Source organism: Pseudonaja textilis, chromosome 7, assembly GCF_049901715.1.
Source record: "Pseudonaja textilis isolate UNSWEBS1 chromosome 7, rPseTex1.2, whole genome shotgun sequence".
NCBI lineage: Eukaryota > Metazoa > Chordata > Lepidosauria > Squamata > Elapidae > Pseudonaja > Pseudonaja textilis.
Genome location: NC_141996.1, coordinates 52121097 through 52148249, shown reverse-complemented (window position 1 = coordinate 52148249; position 27153 = coordinate 52121097). Strand labels below are relative to the sequence as shown.

Genomic DNA, 27153 nt, shown 5'->3' with positions numbered 1-27153 from the left:
AAGAACAACATCTGTATACATCACACCTAAAAGTCCCAAAATATATAATTGTTAAATACACAGTACCATAAAATAACACATTAAGTGAGAGACTGAATATTTTAATTTCAATTTTCAATATGGAGACATATCTTCACCAATTAGAAAATCAGTATGTCTGAATTTGCCTACTACCGTGGCAATTGTACTGTCAGTTAAAATTGACTCAAGGGTTTCAGCTTTATTAAAACAATGCAAGATGCCTTCTGTATTACAACAGTAGCATGGATATTTTAAGAAGCATTTTCTCAGTGAACTTATCAATTCAATCAGGTTAAAGACATTTGAAACATCATTTTTTTAAAAATAATTGTCAACATATCCATCCTGTTCCTCAGCTAATAAGTGCTGATTTATTATGTGAAGGAAATCTTTTACAATATGTAGGAATTCCCTCTGGGTCCAATTTAAAATGCAGATTTTTAAAAACTATTAAACATTAAATCATTTGGGTTTATTTGAAAGACATATATACTCAGATAAGACTGTCAGAATGCTAATAGATAACAAAGACAAGACAGAACTACTCATTTGACACAGGTTTTTTCAACAAAAAGGACTCTGCCAGCCTATGAAGAACAGTGTGAGGTATGATTAAAGGATAAGACTGATAGAACCATGGTCAGGGAGTATCTATTGCCCTCAAAAAGTCTCAAATCTTTAGACCCAGAGGCACTGCCTTATACAGTACTTTATTTAAAAAATTGAGGACTTTAACAATGCTAAAATATAATACACCATGAAATCAAAAAGAAAATAGAAAGAAAAGAAACAACCTATTTTGTCTAGTGGTTAAGGCACCGGGGTAGAAAATGAGAGTGTATGAATTCCAGTCCCATTTTTGCCATGAAAGCCAGCTGGGTGATCTTGGGCCAGTCATTCTCTCTCAGCCCAACTCACCTCATAAGGTTGTTGTTATAGGGAGAATAGAAGAAGGAAGGAGTATTTGATAAGTTCACTGTGTTGAACTGTTTATGAAAATAAAGGCGTGATATAAATAAATAAAACACAAATACAAAAAGAAAAAGAGGAAGATAAAAGAATATTTAAAGTGACTCCTGATCTTCCTTGCAATAACTACAAGCACATGCAATATTTCTCCACCCTCTCTAACATTATGTACATAGTGTTCCTAATGTTCATAATCTTCCCATATCCTCACCATCAATTTTCAAATCTAAAAATCATTGTCATTTATACCCAAATATCAGTATAAAGTCCATAATGTTTCCACAATTTTATAGAAATATCCCGCTTTTAATCCTGGTCAAACAAGTCAATGTTTTTTTCTGATGAAAATCTTGCTCTCTAATTCATTAAGTTGTTATAGTGCCATTTCTCATAATGCCATTTTTCCCCTCAGAATATTATTATAAAATTCAGGGGAGAAATTTGGGACAAGTCACTGGGGAAATTAAAGAAGGAAACTGAGTTTTATTCAAATGGTTGTCTTGTGAAAACCACCTGCTTATACAGAGACATGATACTGACAGGTGCAGCTTCAGCAACTATTCTTTATATATATTTAATTATATATTAACTCCTGAGGGAGAGGTCTCCACTCTACCTACCCTATTGCCTCTTCTCCATCTGCAGTGACAAATCCTCATCCACATCAACATCATGGTATCATTGTTGCTGTTGTTTGATCAACCTTACCTAGACATCATCAGTCCAGCAACCACATATATAATTCAGCAGTGTATTGCCTATACCCAGGTGTTCTATCTTCCCTTTCCTTTTTCCCAAAAGATGTACACACACACATAAACACAGGCAGGCAAGCTGGCTCGGACTTCATCAAGTTAATTCTTTGGAACTGATAATATTCTTGGCATTTCACCACGTCCTGCCTGCCAAGTCCGAACTGGCAGCAAATAAAGTTTTACTCACAGAAAATCACAAGGTAGTCCACAAAATAATCTTTCACAAAGAAAATCTGAAGTAAGGTTAAACTTTGTCCCGTACAAAGTTTAAGGAGAAAACACACCCGCTTTTATCCCTGTGGAGTGTGGCTCAATGACTCAGCTCACTCTCTGGCTCTCCTACATTGCTGCTCACATTTCTCCCTACGACGCTGCTTGGGGTCAAGCCAATACTCTTCTCTTTACTCCCTGTCAGGGGCTGCTCCGACATGCCTTCCTCCTGATTAATCTCAGGCTGTTCGGTTGTCTGATGGAACCTGAGGCATTACCAGGGAGGAAGGTCCTGGGGAGGAAGGCATTCCCAGTTCCTCCTCCTCATCTTCCAGGTCCTCTTCCTCTGACAACTCGGTAAATCAGGGCCACAACACCCAGGCACAATTTTTGCAGGTTTATTTTAGTAGGAAGCAAGAGAGCAAAAACACATTTTTAAGAGCACATGTGAACTTTGCTGAAGCAACCTGCCTACCCCGTGGAGGTAATACAAATCCTTTTGAAAGGTAAAAGCAATTTCTAAAAGTCCTGCCTCCTGAAATAGATGGATAAAATCATCTATGCCTCCACTAAACATGAATAAAAGCTTTTCTGTTTGTTTGCAATTGTCATAATAATAAATATATTCTGGGAAGGCACCATGGGAGATGGCTTATAGAAATAAAAGTTCAATAAAAAGTACAAAAAACATTGTAACTTACTTGTAATGTTTCTGACCTTGTTTCTTCGATAACTACTGAAGTTGTAGGCCATGTCAGTACTCCAGGTACAATCTTAAGATTAACCATAGTTTTTGATTTCATGAATTGGTCTAAAGCTTCAGAAAATCTACATATATATGAAAAGACTCATAGTTTATACAATTACAAAAAAACATTACATGTCATTTTTCCCTCCTTATCCTCTTAACACTTACTATTATATATATTTAACCATAGTTTAGTCTTTTTACAGTTTTTGAGTTTGCACGATGCTCTGATGCATATATTTACAAGGTAGGCTGTGTTCATTTAACTTCCTAGCTAAATTGTAATTGGCTGGGTTGTGATTTAGTGTGTAATATCAATTCAGAAAAAATATTCCTAAAGTAATTAAAAGGAGGAAAATTAAGACAAATAGATTCCACTATCTAAACATACTTTTCCAGCCCTTTTATAGAACAGGCTTCCGGAATGTTATAACTGTTGCAGTGCATATAGAAAGTCTGCACACCCATTAAAATGTCAGGGTTTGGGGTATGCACACTTATGCAACCACATTATTATAGATATTTTCTACTCTGATAGATTTCTGTTTGCTTTTCAGTTGAATTGTACTGCTTATGTGCTGTATTAAAGGTAGAAACAATTCTGAGGTGATTTATCTTTCTATATCCACTGTAGTGTTAAGCTGCCAGCTCTTTGGCTAATCCTTTTTGCAGTGACAGGAGACAGTGGATTAATTCTCCTGTTCCCAGGCTTTTATTAGATGTCAAGAAGATAGCACATCCTTTCCTTGGAGAGAAAAGCAGCAAAGCAACGAGGAACAAAACATATCAGGTCAAATCAATAGTGAAACCTGATTCAGACTTCCTTTTTGTCAGGAAATTCCAAACACTCCCCATTCCCTTTCTATTTTTATGAATACAGTGAAGTTGACTCTTTCTAGAGGCCAAGAGACAGAAAACAATTGGAGGAGGAGAAGAGCCTTGAGTTGGCTCTGAAATTGTCAAATAAAATAAAATAAATTGATAACAAATGCTTATTAATCAATTTCTGTATATGAATGTTTCAACAGATTATAGCACTATTATTGTACTACTCACCGATTTTGTCTCAAATATACTTTTCCAATTCCATAATGTGCCAAGCAGTTGAATCTCACTTTCTGATACTGCTCAATTATTTTATCAAAATGATATTTGGCTTTACTTAGTTCCTGTGGAAGAAATGAAAGAGATAAAAAGCACTCTGCAAACTTTCAGATACACAAATGTCATCTACTGTACAATTAATAAGTAAAGAATGAATGAGGCTTATAGTTTGTGGTTTTTATTCTATCAATTAGCACCAACTGATACATTCTGCTTTTGAAAGCAGTTTATCTTAGCAAAAGAAATGCTATGATAAATAGTAACAATAACAATACTTTTGAGACCAGTTCTGTTATGTGTGTAGATTCCTCTGATGCACATTAAGCTGATCTAAGAGACAATAGACTTTTGGAAGCTTTCAAACATCTTTCCATTATAGAAACACAAACAATTAAGAAGAAATTGATGAAGATCATATTGTACAAACAACGATTAATAAAATAATGCAGCACTTTTTTCTCAAATGTTCAACTACTCAACTTCTTTAAATGATGATATATCATAAGAAATATAAGTATAGTCATATTTCATGCTAAGAATTATTGTCTTCCTTTATACTTTTTTTCCTAAGCAATATTTCAGTTTTGGTTAAAAAAAATAGCTGTAGCAACTCTGATGCAAGAAAAGAGCTGAAAAAAGCAAAGAGGTGACCTGAAAAGCATTACTCAAACTAATTTCATGCCCATTTAAAGCATCTTACATTCATACTTTCCTATGTTAGGTAGGTAGGTTGTAAAAAACATCATAGCTTGAAGCCTTACCTCAGGCTGTCCTATTCCAAGGAGAGCACTGGCATATCCATATATGATCACAACATAATCAACAAGAGCAAGGTTCAGACACTGCAATGATTAAAAAAAATACTAGAAGATGTGTAAATGTTTATTGTTAACATATTCTGGCAGAAATACAGGTTTGATCATACACAATACTGAAGCATAATACAACTCTTTGCCTTTTGCTACTCTTCCATCCCTTCCTTTCTCCTGTAGCTTAGAATGAGATACAAACTCGGCCATTATGAACAAACGTTTAGAACACCTTGAACTAGCAATTAACACATCTGATATGAGCTAATGGGGGTCAAATGGGTGTCTTGAAAAATATCCTTGTTTATACTACTGAAAAGTGTGAAAGTGACTTCATTCCTTGGTGCTCTCTGAGCGTAGTTGTTTTCTTGCGGGTGTCTCATTACCTGACTAGGTTAACATCTTTAATGCTACAGGAGAGCAGGGTTTGCCCTCTGCTTATATACAGTAACTTGCCCTGTCAGTGTTGATGTGGGTGCTGAACGGTTCAGAAAAAATAGAACTGCAATCTTCTATTGAAATGTTATTCACCAAGATGATTATTCTCATTCAGTTCATGTTTGTTTATCTGTACGTGATTTCCAACTGTGGCCAGCTATTTGTTAAGATATTTATTATCCTCTGTGTTACTACCTCATTTCTTAAAAAATACCTAGACTTTCTGAAAACTTATTCTTTTTAAGATTATTTTATCTTAATTTAAATACTAAAAAAAAAAAAATCACTGAAAGAGTTTTATTCCATCTATAGGAAAAATACAGATTCTGGAAGAATATGAATGTATATTAAATTAGTTGCCTTCCAAATAAACAGAACTTGTAATATCTCAAGACTTCCATCATAAGGGAAAAATATTAAGGCTGGTGTGGCAGGAAAAAGTGGCTCCAAGTTAGGGAACCATTACACACTGTAAACAAAACTGCCTTCCAAATATATAAAGGGTCGTGCCAAATATCCATTAATTTGGAAGCTTAGGAGAAAGAAGCCCATAGTTAAAATCTATACTGTATAAACTCTCTGACTTTTATGTACTGCAGTGGGTGATCAACTGCTATGTTTGGGCAAGTTGTAACTTTGTGCAAGTTACTAATTTATCTTAATCACGATAGGGAGATTGATATTAAATCTACTCAAGAAGTAACTTCAGAGCTATGTGTTTGGAGATTTAAAGCCAAATGATAGTATGCACTCTCATATTCAATTAAAAATTAGTTACTTGCTCCCGCAATTAGCTACTTGCTCCTACAATTTTTAGTCTATGGATTAACTATCTAACTTAGAGAAAAAAATAAAACTCTTTCAGAACTATAGGAGCCGGCCGTTATGCAGTATCATTTTGTAGACAGTATATACTCATAGAAGAACATAAATGCATTATGTTTCTTTGGCAAAAGGTCAAAACAAACAAATCCAGGCACTTTGCTAAATGTATCTGAACACATTCATTGCCATCAATTATCAGGAAGGAACAAATTCAAACAGTTGAGAGATATCATATACAGATACAGATATTCCTAAAGGAATCACCCAAATTGTCTATAAAGTTCTAGAGCAAATATAGTTTGTTCCAAGCCTTTCTCCATCCAGAACATTTTGAACTGTGTTTTACATATTCTTCTTATAATTTGTTAATTGACAGATTTTTTTTTACCAATATCTAATTATATTTTCTGGCATCAACATATTTAATATAGGAAGTCATAAGCTTCTTTATAAATATATAATTGTAATAGCATTTTGGGAAAAGTATACATAGCGTATTTCATTAAGAAGTAAACATTACTGTAAGCAGATTATAGAATTATTTCTGTTACCTGTAGTTGAGATGGATCTAGCATATTTAAAGGTAATGCAAATGACTGTTCAGCACTGTGAAAGCATTGATTCATTAAAGATGTGGATCCATTTTTCATATATGTCTTCAACATTTCTAATGAAAGTATTACATCCCCCTACAAAATCCAAAATAAGGACAGTTGTTTTTATTGTATCAAAAATTCTTTGTAGTCTAATTAAGAAAAATCCTCTAGGAAACAAACTATATCCTATACAGGCAATAACCCTTCAGCAGAATTGCAACTGCATGAGCAATAAGAATGGAAATGATAGTCTAATAATCTAAACAGGTTCACACATTGATCAGTCCTACCCTAAAGGTGATACCGCATGTGCCGTAGCACATACAACACCTTTACATGATTGTCCCAAATGAAAAAAAAATCACAAAAATCTCACAAACTAATCAAAATTTTACATTTGTGGATCATCCTAGGAAAATTATTTATTGATTTGATTTCAATTTAGGTTTTCTGTTGCTTTAATGTTATACATTCACAGCATAAAATAGTCCTAATCCCTATTGTATGACATACACAAAGAACCCTCAAAATTATTCTTGAGTTAAAGACCTACATTTTTTTCTCGCAAATAAGAACAGATTCATTGAATGGAAATTACTTTATTTTTTTCATCATGAATAAATATCCATTCCTTTATGTTTGAAAAAGATTATCTTGCTATATATCTTACAGCTCTACAAGTCTCTTCTACTCAAATTTATTGTAACCTACTATAAAGACTATTAGAATATAAAATAGATGTAAATACAGTAAATACAGGTACGATTTACGACCATAACTGGTAGCAAAATCTTAGTCAGAGTGAAGTTGTCATTAAGCTAGATGCCCACATGACCATTTTGCTCAATGATCACAATCTCACAATCATCCCAGCTCTCCCAGTTGCAGTCATTGAGCAAAGTGGTCATCTAGGCACCTAGCTTAATGACCATTTCACTCAGTGATTAAGATTCTGGTCCTAATTATGGTCATAAGTCAAGGACTACCTCTATTGACCCACATCTATTTTATATTCTCATAGCCTTTATATTAAAAGATCCTGGTTTGTTTCTGCAGACTGGGGAAAATTTCTATCCCACCCCACCCCAAAGCATGGAGGAGAAAGGAAATCCTTTGGCAGGCAGTAGCAGCTTGCAATCTTCCTTGTTACATTCGCCTTTAACTTTCTGGCAAGGCCGACACAAAAGAATGCAAATAGTGATGGCATCAACCGTGGGGTGCTTGGCAACCGGTCATAAGTGCAAGGACTCAGATCACAATAACCTGATTGCAGGGCAATGTTTATGATGGACAGAAGCACCTTTCTGAGTTATAACTTCAGTAATTAAACATCTGGTTTTAAGTCAAGGACTACCTGTAAAACCCTAGGTAGTAAAGCAGACATGAGAGGTTTCCTGGCTTTCAAAAAAGACGAGAACCCTTCTTTCTATAGAATATTTCTAAAGACTAGCTGGTCCAGAGAGACATGCTGAACTATACTGAGCTTTACCTGATAATGAAAATTGTATTTATTTATTTATTTAATTTCAACATCAAGAAATTATCAACAAAATTGCTTAATATAAACATCAGCAGTTTAATGATTGCCAAGATTATTGTACAACTCTGTCATATCTTTCATCAATTTAATAATCATATATTCTATCCAGTAAGCTTTCCATAATCAGTAAATTCATATGCTTGCTGTTATATATTTAAAAAATAATGTATTATTTATTCTGTTACCTGTTGCACATTTCCACACTGAAAGTTATATTTCTCCACAACTTTTTTAGAATCAGTTTTCAAATTCAGTTGTTCTCTGCAATTAAAACAATTTAAGAATTATATTCTTGTTTAAGAACTTGATTTTCATTCTCTAAATCTCTGAAAAATGTATTTTTACAGACCATTTATTGCATACTTCTCTCTTAGGATTTGAAAGAAATAAGAGAAATAATGTTGATGAAAAAGAATGCTGAAATACCTTTCTTAAAAATAAAGCACCTGACTATTAAAAAAAGGGATTTGGGAAATATATTACTGATATATGAAATATGGAATATTTAATTCCCTGTTTTACAGTTAAAGAATAATAAAACATTTTTTCCTTGTATACAATGTATAACTACTGAGAAACTCTAAAAATTATTTATTTATTTTAGAATGTAAAGAAAGTAAAAATTGTGGATCAGTCAATTAATTCTAACAATGTAATAAGATCTTAAGGACACACTAAAATTGCATTTAATTCTTCAGGGAAGTCATTCCCACTTTCTTACTTCAAGTATACCGTGGAGAAGCCAGGCATTATCTTTACTTCTTAAAGAAAAGCTCTTAGGTATACAGGCATATTGTGTTAATTCTAAATATAAATATGTCACAGTAATTGATTCTGCAATGTATAGTATTTGTGTTTTTATTTAAAGATGCATGAAAGACACTTGCATCTTTTAATGAAAGAAGTTTGAAAATGCACTTCAAAAATATAAATTTATCTGCAAATCTTTAAAGCAATTAACATTAAAAGATAATATAGAATTAAAGTTCTATGTGCCATCAGAGCATTGCTGCTGCATCTGCTCTGACTACATAATACAAAAAGAACATTTACTTCATCTTTTCAGAATCATCCATGTGGCTTCTTTGCTTTTGTGGATTTTCACTTACTTCTGGTAATAATAAAGGGGAAAAATGCATATTGTTACTTATTTTAAAAAGAATGGCAAACTTAAGATCACATTTGCAACTATTATTCCTAAGAATATAAGGAGCGATATGGAAATAAGTATATAAAGAAACAAAGTACATAGAATCATCTAATCACATGGACAATTACAAATCTTAATGCTTAGAAACATGAATATAATTGGTTTAAAGACACAGTATTTAACATTGATCATATGCATTTAGACGTACAATCTTACATCAACTGTTTAAAATCTTTCAATTTCACTAGTTATTTTATTACTAGGAGTCTCTCATTATAAGTACATACAACTTTAGAAATATATTAACTTACCTGCTGTAAAAACTGATAAATGATCTATGTTTTCTCTAGTTTTTGTATTTCCGACCATCTGATAATTAAAAAAACATGTAATTTTATATTTTATGTATCAAACACATCCAGACGAAAAGAATTTAATCTAAGCATGCAGGAAGGCCTCGATTTACAAGAGTTCATTTAGTGACCATTCAAAGTTACAATGGCACTGAAAAAAGTGACTTATAACTGTTTTTCACATGACCATTACAGCATCCCCATGGCCATAGGATCAAAATTCAGATGCATGGTAACTGACTCATATTTATGAAGATTGTAGTGTCTCAGGGACATGTGGTCATCTTTTGCAACTTTCTTACAAGCAAAGTCAATGGGGAAGCCAGATTCACTTAACAACCATGTTACTAACTTAAGAAATGCAGTGGTGTACTTAAGAACTGTGGCAAGAAAGGTCATAAAATGGGGCAAAATTCACAAGAAATATTTCACTTACCAACTGAAATTCTGGGCTCAATTGTGGTCATAAGTCAAGGACTACCTGTATTTTTATTTAATTTTGGAAGACATCTCTCAGAGCTAAAATGATACATTGATCTGCATTTTAAGCTTCCTAGATAGGGTTAAAGCAGTAAAAGTCTTCCTCTTATTAATGAGTATTGTCCCTAGGATAAAAATACAGTGTCACCGCCTCCTTTATCTGTATGTAAAGGGAAGGGCAGCAAATAAGATTTGTTGGACATGCTGTTATTGATTCTGGTTTTATTTGAAGAATAGTTGGGAAAATAGTTTTTTTCAGAATGAGAGACAGTAAAAGTAGTATATATATATATATATAGCATCTTGGTGCTTGGGATTCCAAAAAGAAAAAGATACATACTGACAGAAGGCAAGCCTTGACAATCTACAATGAAAAACAGAAGCCGCATTCCCAGTTATAGTAAAAAAAAAAAAAAAAAGACCGAGAAGAATATCTTGCAAAAATATCCAGAGTTTGGCAGTCTTAATCAAACCAAATAGCAATATCTCGGAGGAAGTATCCCTTCACACTGGAAATGTCACTGTTGGTTATTTTTTTAAAAAAAAATCTAATGTGCTTCCCCCACCTCAACCCCCCCTTTAAACTTTAACTGAGGCAAGATTGGTATGGCTCTGCTACAAAACTTGCCTTCAGGTAATGAGGGGGCGGGGGGGGGGGGAGGAGTACAGGCAGAGGCATCTAATTACAGTTTTGGAAGGTAAAAGCCCCTATGACACCCAATCCCCACAGCCAGGTCACCCATTCCCCAGCCACCTTTGATCCACTGACAACTTCAAAATAAAGATACAAAGAAACTGCTTAAACCTTTTTTCCATTTCTATTCTACTTTATTTTTGGCATTTATACTTGGGCTGAAAATGATGAAGAGCACCTCACTGGCTCTCTCAAAGAAACAAATTCCTCTCAAGATAAGGAAAACTCACAATTCCACACTAGACCCTCTCAGAATACATTTACACTTAAGGAGGCATCTACACACCTAAGGGCAATCCTCCTTCCCCTTGAGCCTCACATTCCTCAGGGCAACATCCTAATATACACATCCTCCTGATCAAAGCCCAGGGCAGCAGCATCTCAATCTGCACATCTAAACACCAAAGCCAGTTGTCAATATATAACATATCCTGTTTCTGGAGAACAGTTTCTCCAGCACTGCTTGGAGTCTGTGATTCCATCCTGACTTGACAGACCTCACAAGATCATAAGGCTCCTGCTGACAGCAACTAAGACAGAAGATCAGCCAATTAGTTTTAAGCAGAGAGGTTTAATGAAGATCCAGAATCAGAGACTTGAAGTTTGAAGATCTGGGAGCCTAGTCAAAAGACAGGAGAACAGATTCTGCAGCCATTGTTTGGTAAGTATAGTGGCTGGAAGTTCATTGCGGCTTTTTTATTGTGTTTACTCTCTATGGAAAACAATCTACCCAAACCACAACTCATTGTTTACTTCTATTTTTCCTGGCATCATTAGAATAAGTCTGGAAATGAAGGACTCATGAAGGCAGTTGTTGTTTTTTTAAATGGCACTATAATAGTGAGTAACAAGCAAAGAAGAATGCTTGAGATAAATGGAAGTAGAAAACAAGCCAATGCCTGCTCTAAGTAAATAAATTGGAAGGAATAGCAGAAATCCCACTGATACTTGATTCCTATCTTCCAAGCAAATGTAAAAATCAATTCCCCCTTTGATGCTGGACAAAAGGATAGATTCATGCCTGTTATAATTTTAGAATTTTCCCTCTAAAAAGGTTCATTAGTGGAGAATGCTGTTATTATGTATGGTAACGTGAGAGATTTTAGATAGTTTCTCAATATTAAAGTCTATATGGTGTAAATGTAATCTCTCAGTCATCTGGCCTTGGTAATAGAGGAAACTTTAATTCTTCACTAGGCACATTGGGACACGGGAAATCTGGAAAGCTCATACAAAACAAAATATTAAGCTTCATAAGAAATTTTAATGTTCTATGGGCATCTAAAATTTGAGGGTTAAGAGGTATGAGAATAGAAGAAAAAGAAAATTCAGTATATTCTTGAGACCTGCAAAAGTCATATTGACATTAGGAACAAAAGAGTCCATTCTCATAAAGGTAAAGTCTTGGAAAGAAGCACAAAGTTCTGGGAGATTTATGTTTACCAACTCTAAAATCCTTTTTACTGCAATAATGATAAAAAAATAAATACTTCAGAAGCTTCAGAAAACAGATTCCAGATGTTCATAGCCTCAAGTTATAGCCTCAAGAACAGTATGCAGGCTTTTCCACTGAATTCTATATTCTACAAACTGGCTAAAAATACCTCTGTTCTAGGACCCATTTCTTAGTAGGATGAAATCCAGTTAAACACTAATTGATGAGATAAGGGCTACTGACACTGGCAAAATTTATCCGTGCAAATATTCAGTTATAATTTTATTTTCCACCAATATAGTAAAGAAAAAAATACCTGTTTAGTACAAAGTGACTTACACCTCTTTCCTATGGCACCAATAAATAATGATTCATAGATTATTTAAATGTGGAACTTTCTAGACAAAATAATACTGTTTATTGAACCACTGTTGACTACAGCTATATATGATGCTCATTTAGTAGTGAAGTATCTAATAGCATAAAAAAGGGATCAGAGTAAAGAATGAAATCCCGCTACAGTAGATGCAAAGTCCTACAGCTGAGAGAGTTGAGAATTCTGGCCAATTGTGTACAGAATTGGCCAATATGATATAAGTAGGATCACTATGGCTACATCAGACTTGATTTTCTTTAGCAGTTGTAGTGCTAAAATAGCAGATACATAGGAAAAACATTAAAGGGCCCCCAGAGTTAAAGTAAAAGAAAACTATCCACAGACTGCTGTTTCAAGCTGCAAACAGTACAAGTCCACTTTTTTTTTTAAAGAGATAAACGTGATCTCTAAAATTCCAATATGACCAAACTGGATCCAGTGTGTTTGTGCAGAGAAAACCAGATTATACAAAGTTCCATGATTAATAAGGAATGGATTTTGCTATCCTACCCAAAGGAGGGGTGACACTTTTTTGTGTATTAACTTTTATTTCATCTTAGTAGTAAATGTGTATGTTCACTTCTAGCCTACCAGGCAAATGAAATTTTGACATTTGTAACATGCAAGATTGGAATGTGTTGTTCACTATCTACATGAATTTGAAAATGAATTAGAAGACATTGGTGCATGAAAAAAGCTGAAATCAGGATAGCATCAATCCCAGAATCCAGGTAAAATTCATGACACACTTCCAATAATTTTTGAACTGGCAAACAGCTTTCTAAATCTTTAGAACAGTTTCTGGGTAAGTAATGTTAAATATCCAGGCAGAGCTTTTTAAATGTGGGGTTTGTTGGGGGGGGGGGGGTTGGGGGGGTGGCAAATTGCCCATAAACACTGACAGTCTTAACCATTTTGGCTATTTCAAATTATCATAATTTTTGCAAATGTTCTTGGTTTTGAAACCATAGCAAAGGGCAAGGATCTAAAGTGAAAATGACTGCTCTGGTAAAAAAACCAGACATATTTCTCTGTGCAATAGTTACAGAATATTCCTCTGACACATTCACAATTGGATGCTCTCCATAATCAGCTGAACTAAACATATTGGTTCCCAATCTTTTAGTTTGTAATGGCCTTTTAGACTCCTTATTTTTGAAAGATAAAAATGAAACAAATTCCTCAAAATATTTGCCTAGCATAGTTCCATAAGTTTCGTTTGTAATACATAAGGTTTTCAAGATTCCGTTATTCCACCATAATACAACAAAGAGCATTCCTGAATTCCCTGCAATACCTCTATTTTTACCTTGCCTGCCTGAATGGGCTGACATCAGTCTTGTAAGCTTGTCTAAGTCTCTCTGTTTCGATTTATATTCGTCAAATTCGAGGTGAGTTTTTTTTCCTGCTTTCATATTTCTCATGACCAAGCAATCTTTTCGTAGACCCCCCTCCCTTAACAGCTCAGTCACTCCTTTTCTATTCTCAAGATCAGCTTTATGTTCTTTTTCTAATACATTGGTTTATAGCTTACAGTTGTTTGCTTCTGCTGACACGGATGGTGATGAGAATCACATAGTTTTTTGTTTTCGTTGTGATTCTTGGTTTCTTTCTTTGATTCTTGGTTACCAAATGACACATATTCTGAAGAACTAATGGAATTAATCAAGCACAAATACACAAATAAAAATAAATGTTCATATATTGACAATTATTATTTTAGTCATCTATAAATATGCAAGAGTATTATAGGTATGTTATCACCCAGAAATACAGTATAACAAATCTTTGTTAATAAAATAAATAATATTTTAACAGAGTAAGTGATTTTCTTGGGTTGACTAAGTTCCATGTTAATAAAATCTTTGATAAATATTTATTAAATGGGGTGTGCTGAGAAATTTTAAAACATGCAAATATTGATAGAAACATAAAAGGGATATGTTGTATATGGAGTATGCAACTAAAGGGAAAAATGAAAATATGTATTCATTCTGCTGACTTTGTTATAGAGAAATGAGAATTGGGTAAACCAGGAGAAAAATAAAAAAATAGTTAAATGCAAAGATAAGGGATTACTTAAGAATTCTTTTTTGGGAGAAAAAAATGGTGAAAAATGACTGCATCCTGAGCGACATTATAAAATAAATGCCAGTATGAGGGCCCACTCCTTATTTATATCCCGCCTTTATTATTATTTTTACAGATGATTCAAGGGGGTGAGCACACACAATACTCCTTCCTCCTATTTACCCCACAAAAACAGAGGTGGTATTCAACAGGTTCTGACCAGTTCTGGAGAACCGGTAGCAGAAATTTTGGGTAGTTCAGAGAACTGGCAAATACCACCTCTGACTGGCCCCACCCCTATCTATTCTCTGCCTCCCGAGTCCCAGCTGATAAGCTGGGTCTTCTTTTGTTGCTCTGCACAGGAGAACGGAGCTGGAAAGCAGTTTAGCGGGGCAGGGAGGGAATGGAGATTTTACAGTATCCTTCCCCTGCCACACCCACCAAGCCATGCCACGCCCACCAAGCCACACCCACAGAACTGCTAGTAAAACAATTTGAATCCCACCACTGCACAAAAACCCTGGGAAGTGAGTCAGACTGAGTGATTGGCCCAAGATAGCCTAGCTGGTTTTCATGGTTAAGGTAGTACTAGAACTCACTGTCTCCTGCTTTCCAGCCTGGTGCCTTAACCACTAGGCCAAACTAGCTCTCTTATATAATGTTTTAGGATTAAATTACAGAAGAAATGTGTGAAGGATAGATGAATGGATCAATAGGAAAACGAAGACAGGAAAAATCATGGCAGGGTGGTCTTCATGACATCTTCCCAAAAACAAATGATAAGGTTAAAGAACAAAGGCAATTTATTAATTGGTTAATAGACCTAATGGAAGCAAGGATGGTCCTCAAGAATAGAAAAGTGTGGATATAGTAAATGGTGTGGGTGTAATATTAGATTTAGATTCCCTTGATCTTATCTCTTCCCTTTAATTACTTTTGTCCACTACTTCTTATTGCTTTTGGACCATTGGTAAATATTGCTTACCCATAGGGAACAATGCAAGGAATATATAGGTACATGTAAGTATGGGTATGTATGTATGTATGTGTTTTAAAACAAAAGTTGGTCTCAACTGTTACAAAATCTGTAACAGTTGAGATTTACTGAGTAAAATTAATAATTTTATTTATTAAATTTGCTACCCATCTCATTTCAAACAATTCTGTTATTATAGATTCTCATTTACTTAGAAATATGAATTTTGAATTAAACTTACTTTTTCTGCGACAGTTGTTTCTTTAGTCTGTATTTATTTTGCTTTATACCTAAACGCATTTAAAAAACTGAGTAACTCATATCATACAGAACACATAATTATAAACTTTATTTCCACTCAATATATATTTATTTTACAATTTGCCTTAATAAAAAATAATTAGTTTAAACAAAAAATGGTTACCTCTAGCTTCTTCCATTTGATTTTTAAGCTTCTGATGTTGTTCAATAAGACCCTTAATTCCTTCAGCATTCTCTCTGCACTGGTCCTGACCTCTCTCATTGGCTTCTAATGCCTTTCTATGCTCACCCAAGAATGATAAAGCATCACAAAATCGATAATGTCCCTACAAAAAGAGATGAGGAAAAGGCTTAATATCATTTTAAAATAGAAGGGTTTGTCAAACATTTACATTTCTTAATTTGCTAGCTACTTCATATTGCAACCCAATCCTATGTCGCTGAGCACAAAAAGATTATGTTCAATATTGTACACAGACGTAACCTTTCATGAGACTGCAGACTAAAACACTATTTCATTTACCCACTTGCTATTCTAATGAAAATATTCAAGTATGTAAACAAAGGATTTGGGAGTATAACAACTGCAATTTTATAGTTGTATTGACATTAGAGTGAGCTATAGAATACATATCTACCAGAGGTGGTATTCAGCCGGTTCGCATCAGTTCTGGCGACCCGGTAGCAAGAATATGGCATGGGTCGCAGAACCGATAGCGACTTCTGGCTGGCCATTTCCCCAAACCGATTCCCGGTCACCCGAGCGGTCACCGCTCCCTTGCTTGCCCCACCTGCACAATGCTCAGCCCGCCCATCCCACCCTATAAAAACGCACTGCCACGTAGTCTTATTGCTTATGCATGCTAGTCTGCTCTGCGACTGCTTGCCTAAGCTGATTTTAGACTACTCTAATCTACTCTTCCCCAAAAGACCTCCTACAGGACCTGCCTACAGGACCAGGTAAGCACTGAGGCCCCGGTGCCTGAACCCCCATGGGCTGAACCCCCGGCATTCCTTCCCGCTGGCCTTGCCCCAAGCTTCCAGCATCCTCCACTGGCTGGGGCCTCAATCCGCAGCCTAGCGTAGCTCCACAAGCCGCCGTGGGTCCCTAGTGGGCCAGCAGCTTCCAAAAGCCCGTGGACCTCCTTGCCGCCACCTGGCCTCGCCCGGAGCCTCCAGAGGCCATGCCCTCTAGCCCGGGTCCTCGCGTAGCCAGCCAAGGTATCGTGTTGCCTTGCACCATGTTGCCAAAGTCACCTGGAGCTCCTTCCCTCAGCCGAGCCTCGTCCCGAGCTTTCCAGCCACCGCCGTCGCGATCACCTCCCCAGGGCTTCTAAAAGCCCTCGGAGGTCCTTGCTGGCCAGGCTGATGCCCATAGGCTTCAGCCTTGCCAGCCTTGTTAAACTAATCCACCTCCCTCCCCCTCCAGCCTCCAGCAAGCAGCACTTGCCTCCTTCACACACCTTCTGCCTTGCTTGTGCTGCATCCAGCTCATCCCTGATGCCTGCTTGCTTTTTTCAATTGGGTAAGTGGCTTTTTTTTTCTTATTTAAATCAGGGCAGGGTCTTCAAACTCAGCAATATTTAAGACTTGTGTATTTCAATTCCCAGAACTCCTGAGCTAACATGACTGGAGGAGGAATTCTGGGAGTTGAAATCCACAAGTCTTAAAGCTGTCAAGTTTGCAGTCCCCTGATTTTAAAAAACAGTAAGTATGTTAACTTTTTTCCTAAAAAAATAGTCATATAAAATTTGGGAAATTTTAGCTGCTTTTCTATTTTTAGAAAGCAGCTGCTTTGTGAGGTTATCATTGTGTGTGTATGGAAATTCTTTTAAATTATGTGAAATGTTATGTGCCTATAAATTAAAGCTTTTAGATTTTTCCAGCTGTATCTGTTTTATGAGTGTGTGTGTGTGTGTGTGGTTTTCAATTGTGTAGGGAGTGTGTTTTCAGTTGACTGGATTGGCAGCAGATCCACAAAACTACACAACTGAAAACACACTCCCTACACAACTGAAAACTACACGCACACATACACACACACACATACACAAACACACAAAAGCAGGTACAGCTGGAAAAATCTAAAAATATAGCTTTAATTTATAGGAACATAACAACATGTCCTAGCATTTTTTGATGTTGATGCTTGCAGCATACAGGCCAGGTGACATTTTACATGAAGTCCAGCTGCTTTTATGGTTTCTGAGAAAATTAGTAACTTGGTTAATTCTGCCAGTTATCAGGAAAAGGGGACCTCCAGGTGAGTTATCTTAATAATGGCTGTACTTCAGTGGTGCTTTTTGTTGTCTTGCTTGTTTGCCTGGGGGGTTTCTTAAAGGCAGAAGGGCTGAGATTTCTGGTGTGAGGTTTTGGGTCCTTGGGGGAACAATCCAGGGTTTTTATTGCAGTGGCTTTGTCTGCGGATTAAGTAAAAAAAATAGTTTTTATCTGCAGTATTTGGGTGTGTGTGTGTGTATGCTTTCAAAGTTATCTACTCATTAACAATGATCAAATACTAATATTTGCTTATCCTTTTTACTGAACTTTCCTTATATAATTGGTGTTTTCTTTTATATTTTTACATTTCTAACTTCTGTTTCTGTTAGTTAGCCACTGATAAAAGAAATCCAATATTAAAAAGTATTCTAAGCCTTCTCCTTGATTGTAAATTTGTAATTGTTAATTTATTCATTTCTGCACATTCTAATATTTTAATTCATTTTCATATCTTTTTTTTCCATTGTTGTGCAAACACAATTCTAGCAGCTGTTGTATGTGTAAAATAAAATGAATCCAACAAAATATTTCTGGTTTTAAATCCAGAATGCCCTCTGTTGGGATTTGAATTTGAGCTTGTATTTTGATTGATTGTCAGACTCCCATGGGGCCATGCAGGGGCATCTCTGTAGGCTGTCCTGAGTCCCAGATTTGGTTGAGCCTTGCTGGATGATGATGTAATGAAAGGGCTTTGGGGAATTCCTAATATATCTCTACCTGGAGTAGATCTTTGTTATGTAAAATAGACTGGCCTAGGCCAGAGTAATGGCCCATTAGCAAAGGTTGGAGGGGCTGAGTTTCTGCCTTTCTTGAGTTTTTCTTTTTCTTTTTAGGGGAAATATTCTGCCCAGCCAGTCACATGACCGCCAAGCCACACCCACCAAATAAGCCACAGAGTCACATGACCCCCAGGCCACAACCACAAAATAGGCCATGCCCACAGAACCGGTAGTAAAAAAAATTTGAATACCACCACTGATATCTACTATGACATTTTGTCATCTTTGCAAGGGGCAATTGGATTATTCAAGAATCAGTATATTAATATTCAAATTATAATTCTTTATATGCTTCTTTCTTAGTGACTCTATTTTTAAAAAATCTGCAGATAAACAAACTGTTTTAATATAATTCACAATATTTTCCTTGCCATTTCGAACCACCAGGAAACATAATCATTCAGTTTAATGTTTTATTTTGCATGTCCTCATTCTGCTAGAAATGGATTTCTCTCAGAAACCATAATTTCCAAAATTGGCAGGGTTAAATACACTAGGAACTTCATCATGATTAAATTATTTTCATGTATAATTTCAAACTTGAATCATAGCCAAACAAATTTATAGAATATGTGCAACTAACCTTAGGCCAACAGGGTTTCAAAATAATGGCTCTCTTCCCATCACACAAGGCTTTCCTAAAACAAAAATATATTTGGCACAAATGATTTAGTAGAATGCTTTCATTCAAATTGAAAATATTTTCAAATGACAAGATTTTTAAAACCTGAGAAAAAATTATCACTTATAAATTTCCATTTTGAGAACAGCAAAAGCTATCTTTATGACTGTAATAGTTTTCTGTTCTTCTAGAATATTCTAACTTCGTTAAAAGAGAGGATGGTTTTGCCTTCTCAGACCAACCTTGGATGAACTAAAAGGCTTCATTCCTCTCATAAGCATAATAGTTTTGGGAGGAAAATACACTTAAGTTTCACTTTTTTCTTTTATTGTGAATTTCAGTTCTGCTAGTATTTTTCAGAACATATCAGAAACTAAATAAATTAATGGAAAACCAAATTAATATCAATTAAAATTTTATTTTAAATGCAGTTTATTTTCTGTCATATGAGCATTAGAACAGGGATGGCAACTGGGCGTGGCAACCAGTGCGAAATATCCAGCCCGCAGGCCATGAGTCTGACACCCCTGCATTAGAGAATTAGGGCATGAAAAACAATTTAAGAATATTTTACAAAACATACAATTAAGGGATCTTCTAAAATCTAATACTGCCTTCCATACCAAAGTTGAATCAATACAGTCAGTCACTGACCTATGACCAAAATGAAAACTTCCCCATTACAATCGCAGGCATGATGATTGTTAAGCGAAATGATCATGTGGCAACCTCGTTTAACAATCTCCATCCCTGATCACCCTCATTATCTTTCTTGTCATTTTTTTCTGTGGGCGCTGTGGCACATTAAAAATGAAATTCTGTTGCCTGCTCTCAAAAGTGTAACATACATAACACACATATAAATATGCTATATACATACATACGTATATACCTACACCCTAACATATAAATATATATAAATATTAATCACTGTCCATCTTGAATACATAACGGAAAGAGGAAGCTTGAGAGTTCACAAAGTTGATATTGTATGGAACAAAACTTTGGCTGAATCTGGATTTTCTGTTTCAGATACCACGAAGCCTCATCCCAGAACAAGGAAAATAGGTCATGAAGAGGATGTGAAGTGTCCCAGACTGTCATTAAATGACGATGCAGGTCACTAAGCAGAACAAAGGATTCCTCAGGTTGAGGGAAGTCCTCGGAGGCCTATGCAGGCCCAAGCCTGCCTGTCCTGGGTCTCCCAAGGCCTCTCCCACCCCAAAACATCTGCTTCCCATCCCTTGGGGTCCCCCAAAGGCTTACTTTCCACCTCCTTTCTCCCACCTGCTCACCTGGACGTAGCTGCTATTTTCGGAGTGGCTGCAGGAAATTGTGCAGCTCCAAAATAGCAGTTGCTTCTGGCATGCAGCCATAAGGCCCAGGGGCAAAGTGGTTCAGAGTTTTCCATAATGCTATGCAGACTGCACTAGGGAAGCAGAGTGGATTATTTTGTCTCTGATCTACATGGCTGCATCCCAGAAGTGGCCATTTTGGTATAGCCACAAGGAATTGACTACTCTGAAAATAGTGGTTGCTTCTGAGATGCATCATATACTGTGGGACAGAATAGCCTATCTTCCTTCCCCAACATTGCAGTCTGGTGCTCCGGAGATCTTCAAAAGGTAAGTATGAGGTGTATGATAGGTGGTGGGGCAAGCATAGGGGACCCGGCTTCTTGGGAAACAGGCTTAAGGCTTGGAGGGATCCAATATGGGGAGGAAGCTGTTCCAAGGACTGTGGGGACCCCCAATGGGATGGGGGAATAGCTGGGAGAGTCACTGAAGAATCCTACAATTGTAAAGATGAATGTTGTAACCAAGGGTGGGATTCTACCAGTTCGCACTATCTGCTAGAACTGGCTGTTAACATTCTAAGCAGTTTGGAGAACCGGTTGTTAAAAGAAATTACTGGCCTAATCCTGTAAGTAAGGCAGGAAGGAAACATTCTGGTGTTGCTTACAGAAACTGCCTCTCTGTTAACCCTTATTACATTCTTGGCAGGACTAGACTTCCTGTCTCAGGAACTTCCCTGGAGTTTTTGCCTCCTCCTTTGCTGGTATTTTGCTTGTGTGGAGTGCCCATTCAAAGTTACAGTGGCACTGAAAAAAGTGACTTATGACCATTTTTCACGATTGTTGCAGCATCCCCACAGTCATGAGAGGCCAGGTGAGGAGATGCGAGCCTTGATGTGAGTGATATTGAGTTGGCCACGCCCAGCCAATAACATGACCACCAAGCCATGCCCACCAACTTAGCCACGCTCAGAACCGGTTGTTAAAAAATTTGAATCCCACCCCTGGTTGTAACTTTGACCATCACTAAGTGACTGGTTATAAGTCGAGGGCTACCTGTATCTTCCTTTGGGAAAGTTACATGTTCCTGTTCATTCTCAATTTTTCAAAATTTTCCTTAGTCATCCAGATAGACAAACAGCAATCTTCACCAGAAAAATACAGAAAAACAGCACAATTCTCCTGGACACCAATACAATATGACATCAATAAAACTTACATGTTTTTTTCCAAGCTGCCTTTGCTAATAGACATGTTTAATTAAACTTGCAGTATCTGGTGAATGAGCACACCAAGGTCTGCAAAACATTTTAATTAGCAAATTTTATGAAATATTGCAACCTGAGTGCCAAACTGTGTTTTCAAATAAGAAATAAGTTTTTTTCTAGGATTGTGACTTTGAAACAATGTTTTATTAACACCGATCAGCAAGAGTATGAAAAGAAATAACTAGCAAAAGCTCTTCTGGCTTTGCTATATCTGTTGGAAATGTGTCTTAGATTTCCCTAGCAATCATTTACTTGTTAGGCAAAATCAGTTTTATCCTGAGAAATGGATTTTGACAAAGTCTGACACAATAAGAGTAACATGCATTCATTGTTCTTATTCTGGTAGGTACTCTTTGTACCCAATTGCTGATATACTGTGCTCTGAATAAGTGCAGCGTTCCATGCTGTTTGTTCTGAGACAAATGTATGACAAAAACTTGTCATAACCCCTTTACTTTGCATGAAACTTTTAACTTTGGTTGGATAAGGAAAGAAGAAATAGGGCAAGCAACTTAAAGAACATTGTCACCTAGATCTTTTCTTTTCTCTAACTCTGCCAAGACCCAGATAAACTGGATTGGCTTTCATTCTCCTCCAATGAAGGCTGGAGGTCATAACATTCTGCTTTGCCTTTCTCATAAAGGAGAGTTGGCTCCCTCAGCCAAATTTTTCAAGGATCAAAGGGGTTTGCAGCTTTTTAATCTACTTCTTTATCTTTATGTCGGTCAATCCTAATTAAACCCCTACTTTTCCAGAAACTCCACAGGCACAGCAGTTCAATTATAGAGGATGGTATACAACTGACAGGGAGGCATGGCTGTACAAGGACAACTTTAGATAAACGCAACAGCAGGCAATCTACTATTTTGCTATAAGCAGAGTTGAAATTGGCCAACAATCCCAAGTATCTTTCTATTTTCTATTTTCTATTCTATTATTTATTTTGAACACTTCTTTCAAAATAGTAAATTGAACTAGCTCTGTAGTTTTTGAATTCTAGATATTACTTTTTTGCCTCATTTATTTAATTAGAATAAAAAAAGAAAGCAATCATTTTTTAAAAAGCAATAAATAATTATATTTATAAGGGCTTTATGTTTTTACACAGTAGTCTCAATGAAGGTTGACTGTATTTAATAGAACATTGTTTTTAAAAGTGATTGTTGTCCTTTTGCACTAATATGTATCAAATACATAAACCCTGAACATCTCTAAGATGTGAATTCCAGAATTAAACATTTTAAAAAAGAAAACTATGGAGAAGAACATTTGTAGCTCAGGATTGAAGTGAAGAGTCCTTGGTGATCTCTGAGCTTGATTGTTTTCTTGCAGATGTTTTATTACCCAAGCTAGATAACATCATTAGTGCTCTGTTGTACTGCTGATATCTGAAGAAAACAACCAAGCTCTCAGAGTACCAAGGACACCTCAGAGGGAATTTTATCTGGAAATCATAGATTACATATGTAACTTATTGCCTACAAAGCTTCCTTATAACATTTAAACAAAAGTGACTTTTCTCTCCCTACTTCAGAATAGTTGTTAAATAATCTATGGTCTGAGTGCATTTTCTCTATGCTCTGATTTAAACCACAGGCACAGTATATGTTGAATTACACTGTAAAATAATGTGATTTTGCAGATGAACTGGATGTTTCTTTGCTATTTACAACCTTATGTGACAACATGATTTAAGAAAATGTTGAAGCAAGCAAATCTCTTGGCTGCAAGGGGGAAACTATACTTACCGATACTGTCCAATTCGGAGAAAACAGAGAGCCCGATTTCCATAAAGAAAGTGATTTTCAGGCCTTAAAAAAGGTTAGATAATATTTAGCTTGTAAGCCATAAAGAGAAATATAAAAAAATTAGCCATAAACTATTTTCAACTGAAATTTAAAGATGTCAAAATTTAATTTGTAAATTGAGTTTGAAGAAATACTCAGCTTTTTAAAAAATGTATGTGGCTAAATATCACAATTACAACAGTTTGTCTAAAGTAACATTACTCATTCCTAAACAATTCTTAATGGACAATCTACTTTTATGCTTTCTCTCCCAAGAAGACTGTTGAGATGAAAATGAAGGTGAACTAACAGAAATACTGCATGCTTTGTTTTCTTTAGCAGAGATGAGGGCTTAGGGTCAAGTTAAATTTCACTATGAAGTCTGAGCCTAGAGAACATAACCAATTGTGGGATCAGGAACACAAATATAAAGCAACCTTTGAAGGGCATGCTTTAACTTAGCACTAAAGATTTATCAAAGCATATACTGCATGCAGGCTGTAAAGCTTTAAATTCCTTTAATTCTTAGCAACAAATGCTAGAAACAATGTCTTTGTCAACTCATTAATTATTAATGTAACTATTCTCAATTTATCTATGAATTCCTTGTTATCCATGAATCTTGGACTGACCTTTTGGAACCCAATTTTGCCTATGCTTTTATCCATCTGCTGAATTTGCAGTAATTACTGACTTTTGATATGTATGCTAGCCTGGGAGCTATGTCTAAAGAGTCACACACCATAATAATTTCCTATTATATCTTTCACCATAAACTTAAGAAGTTTCAGAACTGATCATTTTTATTCTATTCTTCTCTTTTCCTACTGAGAAGAAAAGCTTTTTGGAAAGCTATAACATATAGGGCATACAAATTGTATGTGATATAGTAGCTTTTTATTCATTTCCCGCTTGATTTTCTCAGTAGTTCAAACTGGAACACTTATAAAGCATTCCAATATCAATCAACCAGGGAATAGGATGGAAGTAAGGTACAATGGGACTTCTGGGGATCCCATTGTGTGTCATGGCCAGTAAATGGGTGCAAAACCTGAATTTTTTTGTCCATCTGTGATGTACTAATGTCAGAATTCATCCACTGAATCATGGACATATATATCTCAGTTAATTGAAATAGTTGTCTAAGTATATGCACGATCAAGTGAAATATGATTATCAAATGAAAAAACTGGAGTCAATTTTTAGTTTGACTGCAGAAGTGAATTCTTAATCCAGATATAATCAGCAAACCAGCAATTTTATTCACTATCTGAAATGTTTAGAAATCCTTTGTGGGTCTTAATAGTCAGAATAAATGCTGATCTCAACTAATATTATCTCAACTTAAATTATTTGAAAAGTTGCTACTGACAATAAGAGTTAAGAATCAGCCATTTGAAAGCAAGAATATACTTTCAGATGAATGTCATTATATTAGAAAGTTCTACAAATTTAAAATGCTATATTCCTCCTTCTCTACTTTTTTACACTACTCTAAATTACATCCCAAACTTAATTTCTGGACATTTTGGACTTTTGTATAGTAACATAATTTATCCCTTACCATAGTTCTATAGCTTTTGTATAGAAAGTAATTGCAGTATCTAATTTTTCCTTAGCAAATGCTTCATTTCCCCTTTTTTTCATATTCTCACTGTTCTGTAATAAAATATAACAAAATAAAATTAACATGAAATGGGAGTTGTTTTCAAATACATTGGGGTGCGAACACTTCTGTTCATGACCAAATCAGATGATGACCAGAATTTTTGCTTCTGTTTTGCTTCTGGTCGCAAACAGATCTTCAGGTGATGACCAAGCAAACCCGAAAATCGCCGTTGCAATTTTCCCTGCCACGGTAATTTTCCATTTGGTGCCAATTTTGGGGTTTTTTTTGGTCTGCGCATGCGCTAACGGTCATGCTTCTGGTCATGACCAAATCGGGTTGTAACTGTAGTCCTGCAATGGATTACGGCCATGACCCGAAGTTCCACTGTATACAAGATTTGGTCTGTAAAATCTACTATAAACAATGATGCTGTTTTTAAGTTATTTTAAGATTTCTGGGCTATGCAGTATAGAGCAGAGGTCCCCAACCACCGGTCCCCGGACCGGGACCGGTCCGTGGATCATTTTTTACCGGGCTGCAAAGCTTGGGTGCCGCAAGGGAGAGGGAGAAAAGAGCGCTACGGTATGCCCAGCGCTAGTCTCCCTTTTCCTCTCCTTCTCCTTCTCCCCCGTCAACCACACACACGCACGCACGCAGATATAGCTGTTGCTGTTGCTGCTGCGCCACGACCCAGAGGAACAGATTGAGCACAGGTGCTGAAGGAGCGCCATGGTGTCCGTTGCCAGAGCACAAGGAAGCAGCAGCCGCTGCGGCGGCGGCGGCTACGCCTCCGACTTTCCCAGGGAAGGTCATTCCCTGACCAGTCGTGCTTCCCGGCCCACGCTTGCACCCCTCGCTCCCCCGCCGCCCACTTCCTTGCAGGTGGAGGCAGGAAGCTGCGAGGAATTTGGGTGTGCTTTCTAGCCAGCTCTGCCATGTCTTTTTTTTTTTTGCCCGAGGCTGGAAAGAAGGGCGACGGGTCACTGAGGAAGGTGAGAGAGACTGAGAAGGGAGAGAAAAGGCGATGCTTTCGGGTTTTCGGTTGGAAAGCAGCGTTTGGGTGCTTGCGCCTTAGTTTCGTCGAAGGGGATGGCGGCTTCGAACGAGGAGCCGTCCTGATGGCGGCGGAGTCTCGCGTTACTCAGGTACCGGTCCATGGAAGAATAAATAATCGTGAAACCAGTCCCTGGTTCAAAAAAGGTTGGGGGCTACTGGTATAGAGCATTAGAAACATATCGGTAATAATCGAATAATAACAACAAATAACAAATAATCACCCAGTAAATCATTTCAAAATTTTGAGCACTCTCATTCTAATTTAAACATTAGTTTGCATGAAGTCATTTATTCTAGCAGTGATCAAGATACACAATGTAAAAAGATGGTACACTTCACTGAAGTGAATGGGAGAATCATTCAATGACCACACTCTATGAGTAAATCAAAGCTTATGCATAAGCGTATCTAGCTTGGTTGTTTTGAAATGTCTGTTTAATTCCATAATCATTGTAAGGATTATGAATCAGTGAAAGTGAGCTGGGCAGCAACATAAATTGCCTTAAAGAAACAAATAAGTAAATAATGCAGAGATAATATATTTTATATATAGGTACTACAAAGATCAGATAAAACCAACCTGAATCTCCTTTCTGACAGAGATGGGCAATTTAGAAAGGGATAGATGACAGACAGACATAGAAGTAT

The 27153-nt window shown here is 36.3% G+C and overlaps 1 protein-coding gene across 4 annotated transcripts in view; it reads right to left on the bottom strand.

Annotated features, from left to right (window-relative positions):
• The window catches only part of TTC3 (tetratricopeptide repeat domain 3), a 74947-nt gene that overhangs the window by 31242 nt on the left and 16552 nt on the right, over nucleotides 1-27153 (bottom strand). For 3 of the 4 annotated variants that reach the window (XM_087937631.1, XM_026700519.2, XM_087937630.1), the window contains exons 9-21: nucleotides 25405-25499; nucleotides 23802-23864; nucleotides 19453-19507; nucleotides 15974-16136; nucleotides 15791-15839; nucleotides 14038-14155; nucleotides 9477-9534; nucleotides 9069-9126; nucleotides 8201-8276; nucleotides 6431-6568; nucleotides 4569-4649; nucleotides 3760-3872; nucleotides 2657-2783 (exon numbers count right to left, since the gene is read on the bottom strand). In XM_087937631.1, the coding sequence (XP_087793757.1) occupies nucleotides 2657-2783; nucleotides 3760-3872; nucleotides 4569-4649; nucleotides 6431-6568; nucleotides 8201-8276; nucleotides 9069-9126; nucleotides 9477-9534; nucleotides 14038-14155; nucleotides 15791-15839; nucleotides 15974-16136; nucleotides 19453-19507; nucleotides 23802-23864; nucleotides 25405-25499 (1194 nt within the window). The remainder of the gene's footprint in view (nucleotides 1-2656; nucleotides 2784-3759; nucleotides 3873-4568; nucleotides 4650-6430; nucleotides 6569-8200; nucleotides 8277-9068; nucleotides 9127-9476; nucleotides 9535-14037; nucleotides 14156-15790; nucleotides 15840-15973; nucleotides 16137-19452; nucleotides 19508-23801; nucleotides 23865-25404; nucleotides 25500-27153) is intronic. The other variant, XM_087937632.1, reaches the window with a different exon arrangement.